Source organism: Lutra lutra, chromosome 1, assembly GCF_902655055.1.
Source record: "Lutra lutra chromosome 1, mLutLut1.2, whole genome shotgun sequence".
Taxonomy (NCBI): Eukaryota; Metazoa; Chordata; class Mammalia; order Carnivora; family Mustelidae; genus Lutra; species Lutra lutra.
This window is the reverse complement of record NC_062278.1, coordinates 69,642,226-69,659,045: the sequence shown is the minus strand read 5'-3', so window position 1 is coordinate 69,659,045 and position 16,820 is coordinate 69,642,226. Positions and strand designations below refer to the sequence as shown.

Here is a 16,820-nt window from a genome sequence, read left to right as displayed (position 1 = left end):
TAAACTCTGTAAGCCCCAATTTTTATTTGGAAAATGAGGATTAAAATGGTACATATCTCAGAGTGTTTTTGCGAGGATTAATTTAAATAATCCACTTAACAATGCATGTCACATGGTTAATATGACATAAACGTTGCCTATTATTAGTATTACATTAACTATTCCCTCTTTTTTCCCCCTTTAACAGGATGTTCTTTTAAAGAATTATTGAAGATGAAGTTGGTTTTTTTTTAATGGCTTTACAGAATTTTAAATCGAATACAATTTGACATGACGGCAAAAAATGTAAGTACTGTAAATTTTTAAGTGTAAGTATTTTTAAAATGAGTTGTACTTTTTCCTATGCACATTTTTCTTCACTATTCTAATTACTCAAGTTCAGTTTACTAGCATTAGTTTATAATTGTCTTTGTTTATGCAAAAAATGATAGTGAACTTCAATGCTGTTGAATATAGCACTTGAGTGGGCACAGTAGCGTTCTTGTAAATTGCTGCCAAGTTGTACCTCCTCAACAGCTGCAAAATTTCTCTCTCTAGAAAGTTCCCCACCTCTCTCCTTTTTTGGTACTGTATAAATCTTTGTTTTGGTACTTGCTGGAGATTTACTAGCCTTATTGAGAAAATCAGTTTTCTTTGGCCCAATTTTTTTTTTTTTTTTTTTTTTTTGTGGACTTACTCAAGGAAGTATGTACACTGAGATATGGTTTAGCTGTCTTCCATGAAATGATTCCTGAGGAGACATTAGATTTTCGATGTTTTGGAGAAGCTATTCAGTTTCTTTCCTCTGCTCGAGGCTTCTGTTTCTGAGTCAGCTTCCTTTCAGGTTATTTTCTTATTGTCTGACTGTGTCAGTAGATTTTGTTCCAGTTCTGTGATGGACTATGCCAGAAAATAAATATTGCAACATATAGGGAAATAACTTATAATTGCTTTACTGTTCCCACATTATGATGTCGGAATCTTTGATTGTACATAACAGAAATCAGCTTTGCTACTTTAAAAAGGGAATTTATTATAAAGATACAGGAATGTCTCAGAGACTTTAAGAGTAAGAATTTAGTGGGCCATCAGAAAGATCTGGGTGCAAAAATTTGAATTGTACCAGAAATTGAAGCAGTGTTTAGTCTCCATATATTATCTCTGCTTGTCTGTGTGCATCTGCTTTATACTCTGTCCCTCTCTGCGAATCATGCTCCTTAGTTCTCTAGGCAGCCTCTCAATATACGTGTGACAGAACCAGCCCGTTCAGAGAAAGAGAGGTGCCAAGGAAAGGATGAAGACAACTTGACAGATCTGTCTGCCCATGTCAGCTCCAATTTCAGACTCCTTGGGGTGGACCTTTGCTGTGCGATATCTACTAGTGGTTTAACCTAATTATGACTAGGAGAAGCGAGCATTCTATTGTGTGAAAAGTCTCCTTGTCAGCCAGACAGATAGTTCCAAATACTGCCCATTATACATCTAAAGAATAACATGAAAAACAAAATCCTTCATGATTAATCTCTATTTTCCTATTATTAACCTTGCTTTTGACATGCTCTAAGCAGCTATAAGCAGATACAGATTTTGTTTCATTATCACTTAATTAAATTATTTTGTTAGGATAAATTATCAGGAGTACTCTGCCTTAATCTAAGGTTGTTATATGTATATTTGTTAACGTGTTGTTTGGGGAAAAGAAAAAGCAAAGTTTTAGTCTGTGTATTGGGAATTTTCTTGCAGAATATTATCTTGATTTTTCTCTCCTTAGGAAGAAAGGGAAGTAAAAATTATCTTGAACTACAAGCTGGTTAACATTCAGATAGCAAGCATATTTTGGATTAAAATCTACCTTGCATCAAATATCATCTTTCTAGTCATTTGTACAATTTGCTATATTAAAAGTATTTTCCCTAAAGTAACATAAAGCATTTGAACGAGTGGTAATTATACTCCCATTATTTTGTTTGTATATTTGGAAGAAATCACACAGTGAGCAACATGTTTCTCTTTCTGCTATGGCAACCTAGGGGGAGAGGGATGAGCTGATCCTCTTGATATCTTAGAGTTAGGGACATGAAGAGGTCAAGCCTCAGATTGGGCTGAGCTGACGCATGTGGGAAAGAATTGAAATAGGCTGTCTGAAAATAACCAGTCAAGTTCACTAGCCATTCTGCAACAGAGAAGAACATTTTAGTGGCTTTTAATATGTTTTATCAAGATACCTACTGAAAGGATTATACTATTTCACAGTGCCATGAGTAATTCATTCTCTTCCCCGCCCCCTGTATATTTACCTGATATTGTTCTAGGCTCCTGCCTTCCTGTGGCTTATAGTGTCTGTACTGAGAGAAGACAATAAATACATACCTAATGTCAGATAATGATAAATCTTATGAAAAGTAAAGCCAGGGAAGGCGAGAGAGAATGATGGCAGTGAGAGAGAGTTTTTCAACTTAAGTTTTCAGAAGAATTCTCTTTAAGGAAATGATGTTTAGATAGAAGTGTTCTTGAGTCTCAATCCAAGAAGAGGAAGCCAGCCTTATGAGTACCTGGGAAAAGAACATTCCAGGTAGAGGCAGGAAAATGTACAGTTGTTCAAGGAACAGCCAGATGACCAGTTTATAAGTGGAACAGAGTAAGCAAGGAAAAGTGGTAGATGAAGTCAGAAAGAAAGCAGGAGCCAGATCGTGGGGAGCCTCAAATTCTGGGTGATAGGGGTGTATTTAAAACGTCAGTAAGAAGCCATTGGAGATTTGCTGGTCAGCTGTGACTGGACTTACTATTTTAGAAAGTTTGTCCTGATTGCTGAGTGAATAGATGGAAGAGAGGCATAGTAGAAGCAAGAGACTTGGCACTTACCTCAGTAGTTCAGACAACAAACTATTGTGATTTGGCCTGGGGTAGTGATATTGGAGATGGGGAAATGTGGCTGGATCTAGGATGTATTTGAAGGGACAGCTGTTAGGAGTTATTGAGTAATAAGGAATGGGGGAAGAGAAAATTTAAAAAAAGACTTCTCAGTATTTGGCTTGTGTAACTGGATAAATAGTTATGCTGTTTAACGAGAAGAAAAACTCTTGGGGGAACTGTGAGATTTTGTGTCAAACTCAACAGTCATTTTGAACTTATTAAAGTTGGTAGACCTAAAAATGACCAGGTAGAGATATTGGCTAGGTAGCTTGATAAATGACTCTGGAGCTCAGAGAAATGGTTGGGATTGGATACAGACGTTTGGAGTCATTTCATATTAAATTATTTTCAAGTAGTGGTACTACATGAGATTATATAGAATGTGAATGGATAGAGTATACCTGAGGACCCAAGGTCTGAGCACAGGGTTTCTCCAGCATCTGGGGAGGAGGAGAAGCAGCAAAGGAGACTCAAAGAATGACCAGAAAGGAAGGAAGTAGTGTTATCCTGATGATCTGGAAGCCAAGTGAAGAAAGTGTTTTAAGGAGGAGGGAATGATCCATTGTGTCTCATGCCACTGAGAAGTAAGTAACTCTTAGATGTGGAAGAGATTGCCCAGGTCTTACAGAGCTATCATTAAACACGTATTCAGATATTTACATCCTTATTTTCTGCTTCTCATTTTACATATCTCTTATGAGAACAGTTTTTTGTGAGGAGTTATTTTTGTCTAATCCATGCCATAGTAGGTCTCATGGTTGCAAATGATAGAAACCCTACTTAAAACAGCTTAAGGCAAAACATGGAATGTATTGATTCACACAACTGCAAAGTCTGTGGTACTCTGGCTTCAAACACATCTGGTTACAGGAGAACCAAATGATGATGTCAGGGATCTGTCTCCCTTTTTCCATCTCTTGGCTCTATATGATGGCAGAATACTGTATGTTGTCTTTATAATTCTTACTTCAAAAAACAAGAAACTTTTCCCTTTTAGCGCTTACATTTCAAGTTCTTTTGGTTGACCCTGCTTGATCCAGATGCTTAGACAAGCCGATGTGGAGAAAGAAGTGGGCCAAGTCTGAGTCATGGGTCTACTTCTGCTGACATGGCAACAGTTGAGGCTCAAAGATTAACAGTCATACTGGAACTACGTGGATTGTGGGATGGATCGTTTTGCAAAAAGGAAAGTCTGTAGAGCTGGCAATATAGTCATTGTTTCTGGGATAAAATTGTTGTTAAATGGGGCACCTGGGTGGCTCAGTGGGTTAAGCCTCTGCCTTTGGCTCAGGTCATGGTCTCAGGGTCCTGGGATTGAGCCCCGCATTGGGCTCTCTGCTCGGCAGGGAGTCTGCTTCCTCCCGTCTCTGCCTGCTGCTCTGCCTACTTGTAATCCTACTTGTAATCTCTCTCTCTCTCTGTTAAATAAATAAATTAAATCTTTAAAAAAAAATTGTTGTTAAATTGTATCTAATATTCACTGATACTCTTCATGACCACAAATGCAGGTGTGTCCTGACTTAAGCTTATTCAGTATACAATAAAGGATTTGAAAGGTAATATGATGTGTATTTTTTGCCTCATCAAAGAATCTTTTAAATAATATGTAAGCCATGATGCTCATTACAGAAAAATTAGAGAATACAGGTAAAGAAACTAGCCTAGAGACTATAAGCAGAATTTTGCCTAGGAAGACATTTGATATATATACAAATGTGTGTGTGTGTGTGTGTGTGTGTGTGTGTGTGTGTGTGTGTGTATAACAAAATGTGTACAAATATTTTGAATAAAAATGAGGTCATACTGTTTTGTAACCATTATTTAGTTTAATCTTGATGATAAATGTCTTTTCTTAATATCTCTGCAACATCATTTTAAATGACTGTTTTATGTTATCTGCTGTATGGACTTACATCAGTTTCCTGATACTGGCCATTAAGTAAATTCCACTTTTTTCTTTTTTTTCCTTTTCTTTTTAGCTTTTTGTTTATTTTTACTTACTCATTGGATTATTTCCATAAAGCAAAGTCTTAGGAAATTGCTAAGCTGAAGGGTGTGTGCTTTGGGGGGCTTTTGTTTCATGTTGCTAAATTGCATTTCAGAAAGGTTGCACTTGGGGGTATAGCTCAGTGGCAGAGCATTTGACTGCAGAAAGGTTGCACTCATTTATATATTCATCAGTGGTGTATGAGAGTGCCATTTCCCTTTATTTTCTTTTTAGTCTTGCCAATGTAATCAGCAAAAAAATGGTATGGAGTTTATTAATTTCACTAGTTACTAGTTAATATATTTTTTAAAGATTTTATTTATTTATTTGAGAGGGAGAGAGAGAGAGAATGCAAGGAGAGAGGTCGGTAGGAGAAGGAGAAGCAGACCCGGCTGAGCAGTGAGCCAGATGCAGCACTCAATCCCAGATCTCCAGGATCATGACCTGAGCCGAAGGCAGTTGCCCAACCAACTGAGCCACCCAGGCGCCCTCTAGTAGCTAGTTGGGTCACATTGGTGTTCTGTGTGTTCAGTTGCATCTCTCTTTTGTGAATTGTCTGTGTTAGTGTTGAAGAGTTAAAGTCATTACCGTCTGAATAACAACCCGCATGTGGGTATTGCTTTGTCACTAAATCATATTCACGTAATTATTTAATTTGATCTAAGGAGCTCTCTGAGTTTGTCATGCACATAGGTGTTGTCATCTCCATTTGCAGTGACTGCTAAGATCACCTTGCTTGTGGATGGCAGAGCTGAACTCAGTGTACAGATCATCTCACACTGAATCTTTTCTTTCAGTTTCACCAATTTAAAATGTTGAATGTTAGTGAAATTATAATGTTATTAATGGGAAATAAGGTTTGAACCCTGAAAATTGGGCTTGGATATTTTTTATTCTACAGACATTTAGTGACTGTTTATAGTATGCAGCACAGTGTTTGAATATCCAGATAGAAAACTTTTCTCAGGACCTTATTAGGTGAAAAATTTTACATAAAATGAGTTCAGCTTTTACTTTTGTTCTGTGAACCATTATTATTATTATATTCTTCTTAAATAGAATAAGGAAAGAAAAGTTATTTTTAAATGCCTTTCCTAGCCAACTTTTTCTGCTCTCAAATAATCTTCTTTGAGTCTTTATAGTGTTTATGAAAAAGCAGAGATTAATAAATTTTTGAAATTTTAATTTTAGTAGTATTTATATAATCTCTGAATACAAATACCTCCCCTTGTCTATTAGACCAAAATTAGCATGGAGTATTGATTGACTCATAATTGACCTTTATCTTTTTAGGATATAATTTGTTAGTTTTTAAGATGCAGATGTACTGCTGCTTAAAAAGTTTCCAGATTCATTCTCTGCTTCACTCTGCAGAAGTTGGCCATTAAGAGCAGGTGTTTAAACATAACAGTAACCCAGTTACTGTGAAGTCTCTGCTGTGAATATGTGGTTTCAGTTGAGGTTTTTGCCGTTATCTTAGTATAATAACAAAAAGATGTAAACTGATGCTTTTGAAATTATTGTAATATGTGTATTAAATGATCACATTATATTAAGCATAGACTGTTAAATGCTGTCTTTGCTTACTTTTTACAGTAGAACACTAATGAAAGTTCTGTCTTTTTTAGCAGAAAAGTTTTTTTTTTTTTTTCAAGAGAGGCATGTTAATGACGCCACAGTAAACTCTTGGCATTTACAACTTGAACACTTTTTTAAGAAATATTTTATTTATTTATTTGAGAGAGAGAGAGAAAGCACAAGCAGAGGGAGCAGCAGGCAGAGGGGGTGGAAGAAGAAGGCTCCCCACTGAGCAGGGAGCCTGATGTGGGAGTTGATCCCAGGATCCTGGGATCATGATCTGAGCCGAAGGCAGGTGCTTAACCAACTGAGCCACCCAGGCGCCCTACAAATTGAACACTTAACATTAATATTTGTGAGCATTTCTAGAGATTCATGTAGTAGTAATTTGTTACAAATTTTATTGCAAAGGGTTTATTTCTAATAGCATACTTATAAGAAGCTAGATAGAAATAAGTATCTGCACCATTAATTACATAGAATTGAGAAGGTGCATTTTAGATGTCTTCCACTCAACTGTTGTCATAAAAATTTAGTATTAGATGCTAGAGATAGGTTTGCATCAGAATTACTTTTCCATGATGTGAATGATATGTAGAAATATTTCTGGTAATATATCTCTTGACAAAAAGAAACAGCTATTAGTAGTGCATTTGAATTACTAAATAATGAAATAATTAGCTCTTACATTATGAAATTGTAAAGTATCAAATGAGTGCCCTTGAACAATATATGTTGCTAATGCAGTGGGTAGTTTAAAAATAACATTAAGTGCACAGATACAAAGTTATAAAGCTTTGTGTTCTTTAAAATATTTTTAATGTGCTAGTACTTTGAAAGGATGTTTGAGGTACCAAGTTAGCACTGATGTTTGAAAATGACAAATCTATATGGATTAAAACAATAACATAATAGTAATAATAGAATCATTTATTGGAATCTTGTTTATGTCAAGTTTTCAAAAATGGAGAATTTTTTTCCTCCTAGCTCTGTAATAAGTTTTTAAAATTCTGATGATACTACCGTATTTAGTTCTGTGATTCCAAGAAGTCCAGTGGCTGTCACATTAAATGAAATAAATTGTCTAAAGGTGAATTTATAAACACACTTGCTATAGATAATCTGCAGGTATCATATTAATAGTTAAGAAGGTTTGGGGCACCTGGGTGGCTGAGTGGGTTAAAGCCTCTGCCTTCGGCTCGGGTCATGATCCCAGGGTTCTGGGATCGAGCCCCGCATCAGGCTCTCTGCTCGGCGGGGAGCCTGCTTCCCCCCCTCTCTCTGCCTGCCTCTCTGCCTACTTGTGATCTCTCTCTGTCAAATGAATAAATGAAATCTTTAAAAAAAAAAAAGTTAAGAAGGTTACTATGATTGAGCACTGTGTGCCATACACTGTGCTAGATGCTTTACATGAACTATCTCAGTCTTTCTAATAACCTAAACTGGTAAGCATCTAAACTGGTAAGCACTTCTAGCATCCTTCAGTTTACAGTTGAAGGGACTGAGAAGTAGAAAACTTGTGTGACTTTACCATGACCACACACATAGTAGTCTTGATGAGCCAGAGTATGAGCCCAGGCAGCTGGATTTGAGACCAGTAGACCTCACCTTTACTGTGTGGTATTAATGGTCTTTATCTGATCCATTACATATCATAATGTTAAAAAGCACTATAGGTAGTGATTATGAACAGTAAAAATTCAGGGCAGCGTGAAGGCGGAATTGTGGTGTATTTGTTGGCAACTTAAGGAATGCCACATTACTTGCTTTCCAAAAAAAACCATCAGTAAAATCTGTAGATTTCAGTTCTGTTCACTAGTGACATTAGTTCATTAATTTTCATCTTAATCTGGACAGTTTCTGTTTTTCCCATTTTAAGCAACATTTCCTTTTTAATTCTGGTATCGATGGTATGGTTAATTCATTTTTATGTGGCTGTCTATATTATTTGACATGGTTCTTCAGTAGAAAGTGTAAAATAGGTTATTAAATGACCACTTAATACATAAGATCCTGTTTTTAATTTTTAAAAACTGTTTTATTCAGGTTGGTTTGACTTCTACAAATGCAGAACTGAGAGGATTTATAGACCAGAATCTCAGTCCAACAAAAGGTAAGGACAGATGACTAGAAATTTTCTGCATTGAGTTAGTTTTATAAAATATGCAGTTACGTGTATTACTTTATGTATAATAATTATATAATATGACCGTGTTATGTTATCATATACTAAATAACTTGTATCATATGAAAGGTCGGGGGAGAGAGGGAGAGAATGAGGGGAGAGAGATTGTGTGTGGTGCTTTTTTTTTTTAAGATTTTGTTTGAGAGAGAGCAAGAGCAGGGGAAGGGGCAGAAAGGGAGGAAGAAGCAGGCTCCCCGCTGAGCCTGGAGCCCTATATGGGGCTTAATCTCAGGACCTTGAGATCATGACCTGAGCCGAAGGCAGACACTTCACCAACTGAGCCACCCAGGCACTCCTGAGAGTGTATGTGATATTTGTGTCACTTTTCTCCATCTCTTTCCTAAGAGGTCTCTAAGACCACCGTTTTTTATTTTATTTTATTTTTTTTTTAGAGAGAGAGAGCCCAGGTGAAAGAGAGGGAGGCTTAGGAGGGGAAAGGGAGAACCCAACTCGGGGCTTGATCTCACAACCCTGAGATCATAACCTAAACTGAATCAAGAGTTAGATGCTTAAACAACTGAGCCACTCAGGTGCCCTTAAGACCACCTTTGATTAATGACCCTCTTATGATTGAAACTAACTGTTCAAGCCAGTTTTTCTTGATTTTCTTGCTTGATAGCCTTACTTCCTAGTGGTTTAACTTGTAATGAAGTAGAGTATGAATGAATGAATATATATAAAGTTCCTATATCTAATATATGGTTTACTGAAGGATTGCTTGTATCAGAAATCTGACCTAACAGCACAATAATTTATGCAGGACTCTGCCTGTATCTTGCTGTATGTATCTTTTAACAGTATCTTTTAGTATGTAGAGATAATATACTGAAATATTTGTGGTTGAAATGATACGATGTTTGGGATTGGCTTCAAAATAATCCACTGGGGGAAGAAGAGTAAAATGGGTGGAATTAGAGATAAAACAAAACTATCTGTGGTGTGATAGCTATATGGGGTTTCATTATTCCTTTCTCTCTTCCCTTGTATATGTTTGAAATTTTTCATTATTAAAGGTAGGAACAAAATACATGTCATTATAATACAAGTAGCTGTGAGAGATATATATACCCTCAAAGGGTATATGCCCTGGAGAGAAGGCTAGAGAAGTCTGTATTTCAGTATAAAAAAGTCTAACTTAATAATAATGTCTGTAGAATTATTCTGAGAATTTAAATCTGTGTTATGAAACAGTAAATGCGGTACTACAAGCCTTAATGCTTCTCACTTTTTCCAGTTTTTTCACTGTAGTAAAATACACATAACATAAAATTTAAGCTTTAATCATTTTTAAGTGTACAGTTCAGTGGTATTAGGTATATTCATGTTGTGTAGCCATTAGTCCCATCCACATCCTTAACTTTTTATTTTGCGAAACTCAAATTTTGTACTCGTTAAACAATAACTCCCCATTCTCCCCTCCCCCTAGTCTCAGGCACCCACCATTCTACTTTCTGTCTCTATGATTTTGACTGTTTCAGGTACCTCATGTAAGTGGAAATCTTAATAGTGATTGTCTTTTTGTTGACTGGCTTATTTCATTTAGCATAATGTCCTGAAGGTTCACCTATGTTGTAGTATGTGTCAGAATTTCCTTCCCTTTAAGGCTGAATACTATTCCGTTATGTATATATATACACCAGTTTTGCTTATCATTCATCCCTCAGTGGACACATGGGTTGCTTCCATGCTTAACAATGTGAATAATGTTTATAGAAACATGGGAGTACAAATATCTCTTTGGGACCCTCTTTGGGTGTGTACCTAGAAGTGGAATTTCTGGGTCATATGGTAATTCTGTTTTTAATTTTTCAGAGGAATTAATGTTCTTTTTTTTTTTAAGATTTTATTTATTTATTTGACAGAGAGAGATCACAAATAGGCAAAGAGAAAGAGAGTGGGTAGCAGGCTCCCCACTAAACAGAGAGCCCAATGCGGGGCTCAATCCCAGGACCCTGAGATCATGACCTGAGCTGAAGGCAGAGGCTTAACCCACTGAGCCACCCAGGTGCCCCTGAGGAATTGCCATTCTGATTTTCAGGAGCTCTAACATTTTATATTCCTACCAATAGTGCACAAGGGTTCCAATTTCTCCACATCCTTGCCAGCACTTATTTTTTGTTTTATTATAGCCATCTTAGTAGATGTGAGGTGGTGTCTTACTGTAATTTTGATTTGTATTTCCCTAATGACTAGTAATGTTGAGCATCTTTTTATGTGCTTATTGGCCATTTTGTGTATCTTTGAAAGGTCTGCTCAAGTCCTATGCCCATTTTTGAATTGGATTAATTATTTTTGGAGTTGAGTTTTAGGAATTGTTAGGTATATGGAATGTTAATCCCTTCTAAGATAAATGATTTGCACATATTTTCTTCTGTTCAGTTGGTTTTCTTTTCACTCTCCTTATAGTTCACTTGGATGTGCGAAAGTGCTTTATTTTGCTAAAGTCCAGTTTGTCTATTCTTTCTTCATACCGTGACATGGTTGCCAAATCTGGCATTCTGAAGATTTTTCCCAAAGCTTTCTTCTAAGAATTTTATAGTTTTAGTTCTTTAGTTTAGGTCTTTGATCGATTTTGAGTTAATTTTTGTATATGGTTTAAGAGTCAAACTGGAATAAGGATATCTAGTTTTAATATTACCATTTTTTGAAAGACTGTCCTTTGACCATTGAATGGTCTTAGCTCTTGTCAAAAATCAGTTGACCACATATGTGAAGGTTTATTTCTGGGCTTTTCATTCTGTTCTCTGGATCTATGTCTATATGTATCATTATTTTAATTACTCTAGTTTTGTAATAAGTTTCAAAGTTGAGAATTGTGAACCCTTTTTCAGGATTGTTCTGGCTATTTAGGATTCCTTGCAATTACACATGAATTTGAGGATCAGCTTTTCCATTTCTGTGAAAAAGGCTGTTAGACTTTGATAGACTTTGCATTGAATCTGTAAATTACTTTGGTTTTATTGACATCTTAACAATGTGAAGTTTTCTTATTCATGAACATATTTCATGTATTTAGGTCTTCTTTGATTATACCATTTCTTCTTGAAGTAATGAAAATGTTCTGGAAGTATATAGTGGTAATGGTTATATAATTTTTTTGAATATACTGGAAACCACTGAATTGTACACTTTAAAAGGTGAATTTTTGGTATGTGAATTATACCTTTGTTTAAAAACAAAACAAAACAACAGCTACTTTCTTTAACTTGATGTCTACTTCTGGCTCTGATTTGATCTTCCCCTCCTTGTCAGACTTCTTGGAAAAAGCCATACGCTTACAATCCCATTCTCAGCTTTAGTTCACTCCTCTGCCTGATGTAATCTGTCTTTGACTCCATTAATCCACTGAAACTGCTCTCGGTTGTCTTTTTCTTTTTTGATTATCAGCATTTGACAGTTAATTTCCCCCTTTGTTTTTTTATTACTTATTTATTTTAAAAAGTATTTATGTATGAGAGAGAGTGAGAGAGAGCAGGAGAATGGGGTGAGGGGCAGAGGGAAAAGCAGACTCCCCACAGAGCACTGGAGCATGCTGGGCTCCATCTGGGACTCCCATCTGGACTCTGGGATCATGACCTGAGCTGAAGGCAGGTGCTTAATGACTGAGCCACCAGGCACCCCGCCCCCTTTGTTTTTTAAATAACATTTAAAAAAAATATATTTGGGGCGCCTGGGTGGCTCAGTGGGTTAAGCCGCTGCCTTCGGCTCAGGTCATGATCTCAGGGTCCTGGGATCGAGTCCCGCATCGGGCTCTCTGCTCAGCAAGAAGCCTGCTTCCCTCTCTCTCTCTCTCTGCCTGCCTCTCCGTCTACTTGTGATCTCTCTCTCTGTCAAATAAATAAATAAAAAATCTTTAAAAAAAAAAATAAAATAAATTAAAAAAATATATTTATTTATTTGACAGAGATCACAAGCAGGCAGAGAGGCAGGCAGAGAGAGAGGAGGAAGCAGACTCCCCACAGAGCAGAGAGCCCGATGTGGGGCTCGATCCCAGGACCCTGGGATCATGACCTGAGCTGAAGGCAGAGGCTCCAACCCACTGACCACCCAGTCGCCCTTAGAATAGTTTTAGATTTGCAGAGAAATTATAAAGAAAGTGTACAGAGAGTTCTCATAAACTCCTTAAGTCAGTTTTCCCTACTGTTAACATCCTACATTGGTCTAGTATAGTTTTTACAATTAATGAACCAAAATTAATATATGTTGATTAACAGAAGTCCATACTTCTTCCCATTTCCTTAATTTTTAGCTAATGTTCGTTTTCTGTTCCAAGAGAGCTATCAGGATACCGTATTACATTTCATGACCATCATCCTTTGCCTCTTTTTGGCTGTGACGGTGTCTCAGACTTTTCATGTTTTTATTTTATGTTTTGAAATATAATTTTCAGGTATTTTGTAGAAGTCCCCCAGTGGGATTTTTCTGATGAATTTCTCATGATGAGGTTAGGGTTACCGAGTTTTTGAGAGAAAAACCGCAGAGATAAAGTGCCATTTTCATCACAGCATATCAAAGGCCATACTATCAACATCATTTATCATTGTTGATGTGAACCTTGATCACTTGGCTGAGGTAGCGTTTGTCATGTTTCAGTACTGTGAAGTAACTCTCTACCCTCTCGCCCCTTTCCATACTGTAGTCTTTGAAAGGAAGTCATTACGTGGAGCCCATATTTGAGGAGTGGAGAGGTTGCGCTACCTCTGTAAGGGGAAATATCTACATCATTTATTTGGAATTCTTTTGCACCCTAGATTTGTCTCTCCTCTTATTTATTTATTTAATGGTTTATTTATATTAGTATGGACTCATGAATTTAGTTTATACTCTGGGTTATATAGTCTAATACTACTTAATTTTCTGCTTAAGTTGTTACAACTGTGTCCATTGTGAGCTGTCATTTGGTTTTCTGTGTCCCTTTGACATGTCCCTTATTGTGGGTTTGGGTTTTTTTGTTGTTGTTTATTTTTGTTTTGAGCACTTATTTTTTTTAGGACTGCAAGATGCTCCAGGCTCATTTTACATATTTCCTGCCTACTCCTCAGATCAGTCATTTTTCTAAGGAGTCCTGATTACTTTTAATGGAGAATATTATTAGAAACAAGATCTTGGTGCTGCTGGGTGAGCTCATTGCTACTCGGATGGTATCTTTCTTTTTTAATCACTGATTTTTTATGTGTCTGTGATACCATACTTTTTCTGACTTTCATAGAAAGCAGTATAGTGTAACAGTTAAGAAAAAGGCCTCTAGAGGATTGGGTATGATTTTGGTTGCACTTCTCATACCCAACCAAATGTATAAACCTGAGCAAGTTGGTCTCTCTACGCTAAAGTAGCCATATCTCTAATAATGCAGAATATAATAAGTTGCTCATAGAGTGTCTAAGGATTAAATGAGTTAGTGCCCGTAAATCATTTAGCATGACACATAGCATTCATTAAGCACTTACTCCTTTTCCTCATATTAATATTTTCATCTTCCTTTTTGGTTGTTCTCTTTTAGTCTACTCTCCTAGCTCTTCATCTTCTAAATGTTTGCATTCTGTGGGGTTTTGTCTTGGGTTTTCTTCTCATTTTGTTCATTCTCCTCGCGCAATTTTATCTGTTCTCACTGCTTTAGTTATCATTTACTTTGTATATGGACTATTCTCAAATCTATATCTCTGACCCAAACTTTGTCTTGAGTTGTTACATATCTAGCTGCTTATTGATAGCTTCATTTGAGCAACTTCTCTGTATCTCATACTCTCTCTGTCCAGAATTAAGTGATTATTTCACCCACTCAAAACTTGTTCTCCCCTTTTCCTTATCTGACTGAAAAGTAGTACCATTCACCCTTTACCCAAACCAGACACGGAGGCCTCATCTTTGATTCCTTTTTCTTTCTGCTTCCAGTCAAATCATTTATAAGGCTTGTTCATTCTGTATCGTCTGTCTCTCAGACCTCCCCATGCATTTTCTCTATCTCTGTTGCTACTATCTTAGTTCAGACTACTAGAAACTCTTTCCTGGATTACTGTAACTGCCGTATTACTTCCTGATTTATTTCTTTCTGTTTCATTTACTATGGTATAGCTCTCACAAACACAAATCTGAACAGTCTTTCCATGTTAAAAAAACTAGTTTAGTAGTTCCTTATTGCCCTCAAGATAAAGTCCAAATGCTGATTTGAAAGAGCCTTGGGGCGCCTAGCTGGCTCGATCAGTAGAGCACATGACTCTTGATCTCAGGGTTGTAAGTTTGAGCCCCACCATGGGTGTATAGATTGGTTAAAAATAAAATTAAAAAAAAATTTTAAAAACCCTTCATGATATGGTTCTTGGTTTCAACTTTAGCCTTATCTTAGATACCTCTTCTTCTGCCATATTGAACTACATTCTCTGTCTTCACTTTCTGTCTCTGTCCTTGCTCTTCTATAGACCCTTCTCTATGCCTGGAATGCCATGATCCGTGACATGGTCCTCCATTCCACTCCTGATAATTGTTTCACTGGGCTAATTTCTGTTTATTACTCACATTGAAGTTTAGGCCCATAAGCCTTTAATACTCTTAACTTATCCCTACTGTAGCATTTATCACACTGTACTTTAACTGGGTTACTCTCCCCTGATTCTGTAAGGTCAAAGACTTCATCTTAATTAATCATTGTGTCTCTGGGACAGGTATTTCAAAGTACCTGTCCCAAACTAGGAACGTTACTGAAGGAATGTATGTCCTTACTGTCTGTCTGTAATTCCTTTAGCCACTGGGCAAATTCCTATTTGCTCTTTAAAAATCTAGCTGACCACAAATTCCTCTGTAGCTCTTTGTTACTGTGCCTCCTTTGCATTAAACTTTGGAGCCTGTACATACTTTATTATTGTCCTTATCACATTATATTTTATTTCTTTATAGCTTGCCCTTTTCTTTTGCTAAACTCTGAGATCCTTGAGGGCAGGGTGCTTTTTCCTGTTTTTGTCTTCATAGTCTAGCTTGGTGTGTAGCACAGTTATATTCGGTAGATATTGAAGTACAGGAGTTTGTTTTGCCATATGTTTCCAGACTTTTTTTTTTTTTTAAGATTTTTTTTTTAAATTTATTTGACAGAGAGAGAGAGATCACAAGTAGGCAGAGAGAGGGGGGGAAGCAGGCTCCCCACCGAGCAGAGAGCCCAATGTGGGGCTTGGTCCCAGGACCCAAGATCACGACCCGAGCTGACAGCAGAGGCTTAACCCACTGAGCCACTCAGGCGCCCCTGTTTCCAGACTTTTAATAAAACTGTTTATCTAATCTTTGAAAAGTGTATAAAGAAGGAACTTAAAACTTTTTGAAAAAAGTGTTAAGGACTTTAGTGAATAAGGTTTCTGAGCTTTTTGTCTTCGGACACATATTTAAGAGCTGGAGTTTAAAAGTTACATAATTAAAATAAGAACAGACCTGAAGATAATTATATTCAATTATAACCAGGGGAGTAGTAGAGGAATCAATAGTAGTTGAGTATTTGTATGTCCTTGTTATAAATCATGTAATTGTGCATTATTTAGAAAAATGGAAGGTAAAATACTATAACATAGAGCTTCATAGTGTTTGGTGTTGAAAGTCGTCATTATCTTTGGTGAAGATCAAGGATCTCTCTGTTATCTGAGATGCACATGCTAGTGGGTGGTCTATACGTTTGGATATTTCTGGCATGTGGAAAGAGGCCATACTTGCCTACAAGCTATATAGAGTCCTCTGGGAAGCTGCCTGATGAGCAGCTGTCAGGAGGGTTGCGCTTGTGGGATGAATTGCTCACGTCTATGCAGGTGAATGAGGTCTGCCATATATCCTCCACTTGTTCCTTTGTAACCTCAGCAGAGCAGTTCCACTTTGCCAGCTCCTTCATTTGCTTGCACATCAGATTTAAAACATGGGTATCTTATATATGACTGTCAGTTCTGCACCATCCAAGAAATTGCAATAATCCGTGGCTATTAATATTATAACCTATTAAAATGAATTCAGCAACTCCAAAGAGGGAATTACTGAATAAACAAACATATTCTTCCTGTGGAAGCAGACGTAATGGAAAAGATTAGAGAAAGCTGTGATAGAAAAGGGAATGAAAACTATCAAGAGAATACAGTTGCAACATAGAAAAAGTTTCTTTGGAACTAAAAACATATTCAGAATTCTTAAATCTAAGAAAGATTAAAAATAAGA

The 16,820-nt window shown here is 36.7% G+C and overlaps 1 protein-coding gene across 6 annotated transcripts in view; it reads left to right on the top strand.

Annotated features, from left to right (window-relative positions):
• TFDP2 (transcription factor Dp-2) overlaps positions 1-16,820 on the top strand; it is a 202,032-nt gene that overhangs the window by 55,204 nt on the left and 130,008 nt on the right. For 4 of the 6 annotated variants that reach the window (XM_047726713.1, XM_047726703.1, XM_047726692.1 and 1 more), the window contains exons 2-3: positions 188-285; positions 8,504-8,570. The exons of 1 other annotated variant lie outside the window; for it this stretch is intronic. In XM_047726713.1, the coding sequence (XP_047582669.1) occupies positions 271-285; positions 8,504-8,570 (82 nt within the window). In that variant the 5' untranslated portion in view covers positions 188-270. Of the gene's footprint in view, positions 1-187; positions 286-8,503; positions 8,571-16,820 lie in introns of those variants that run through there. One more of the 6 variants, XM_047726719.1, reaches the window with a different exon arrangement.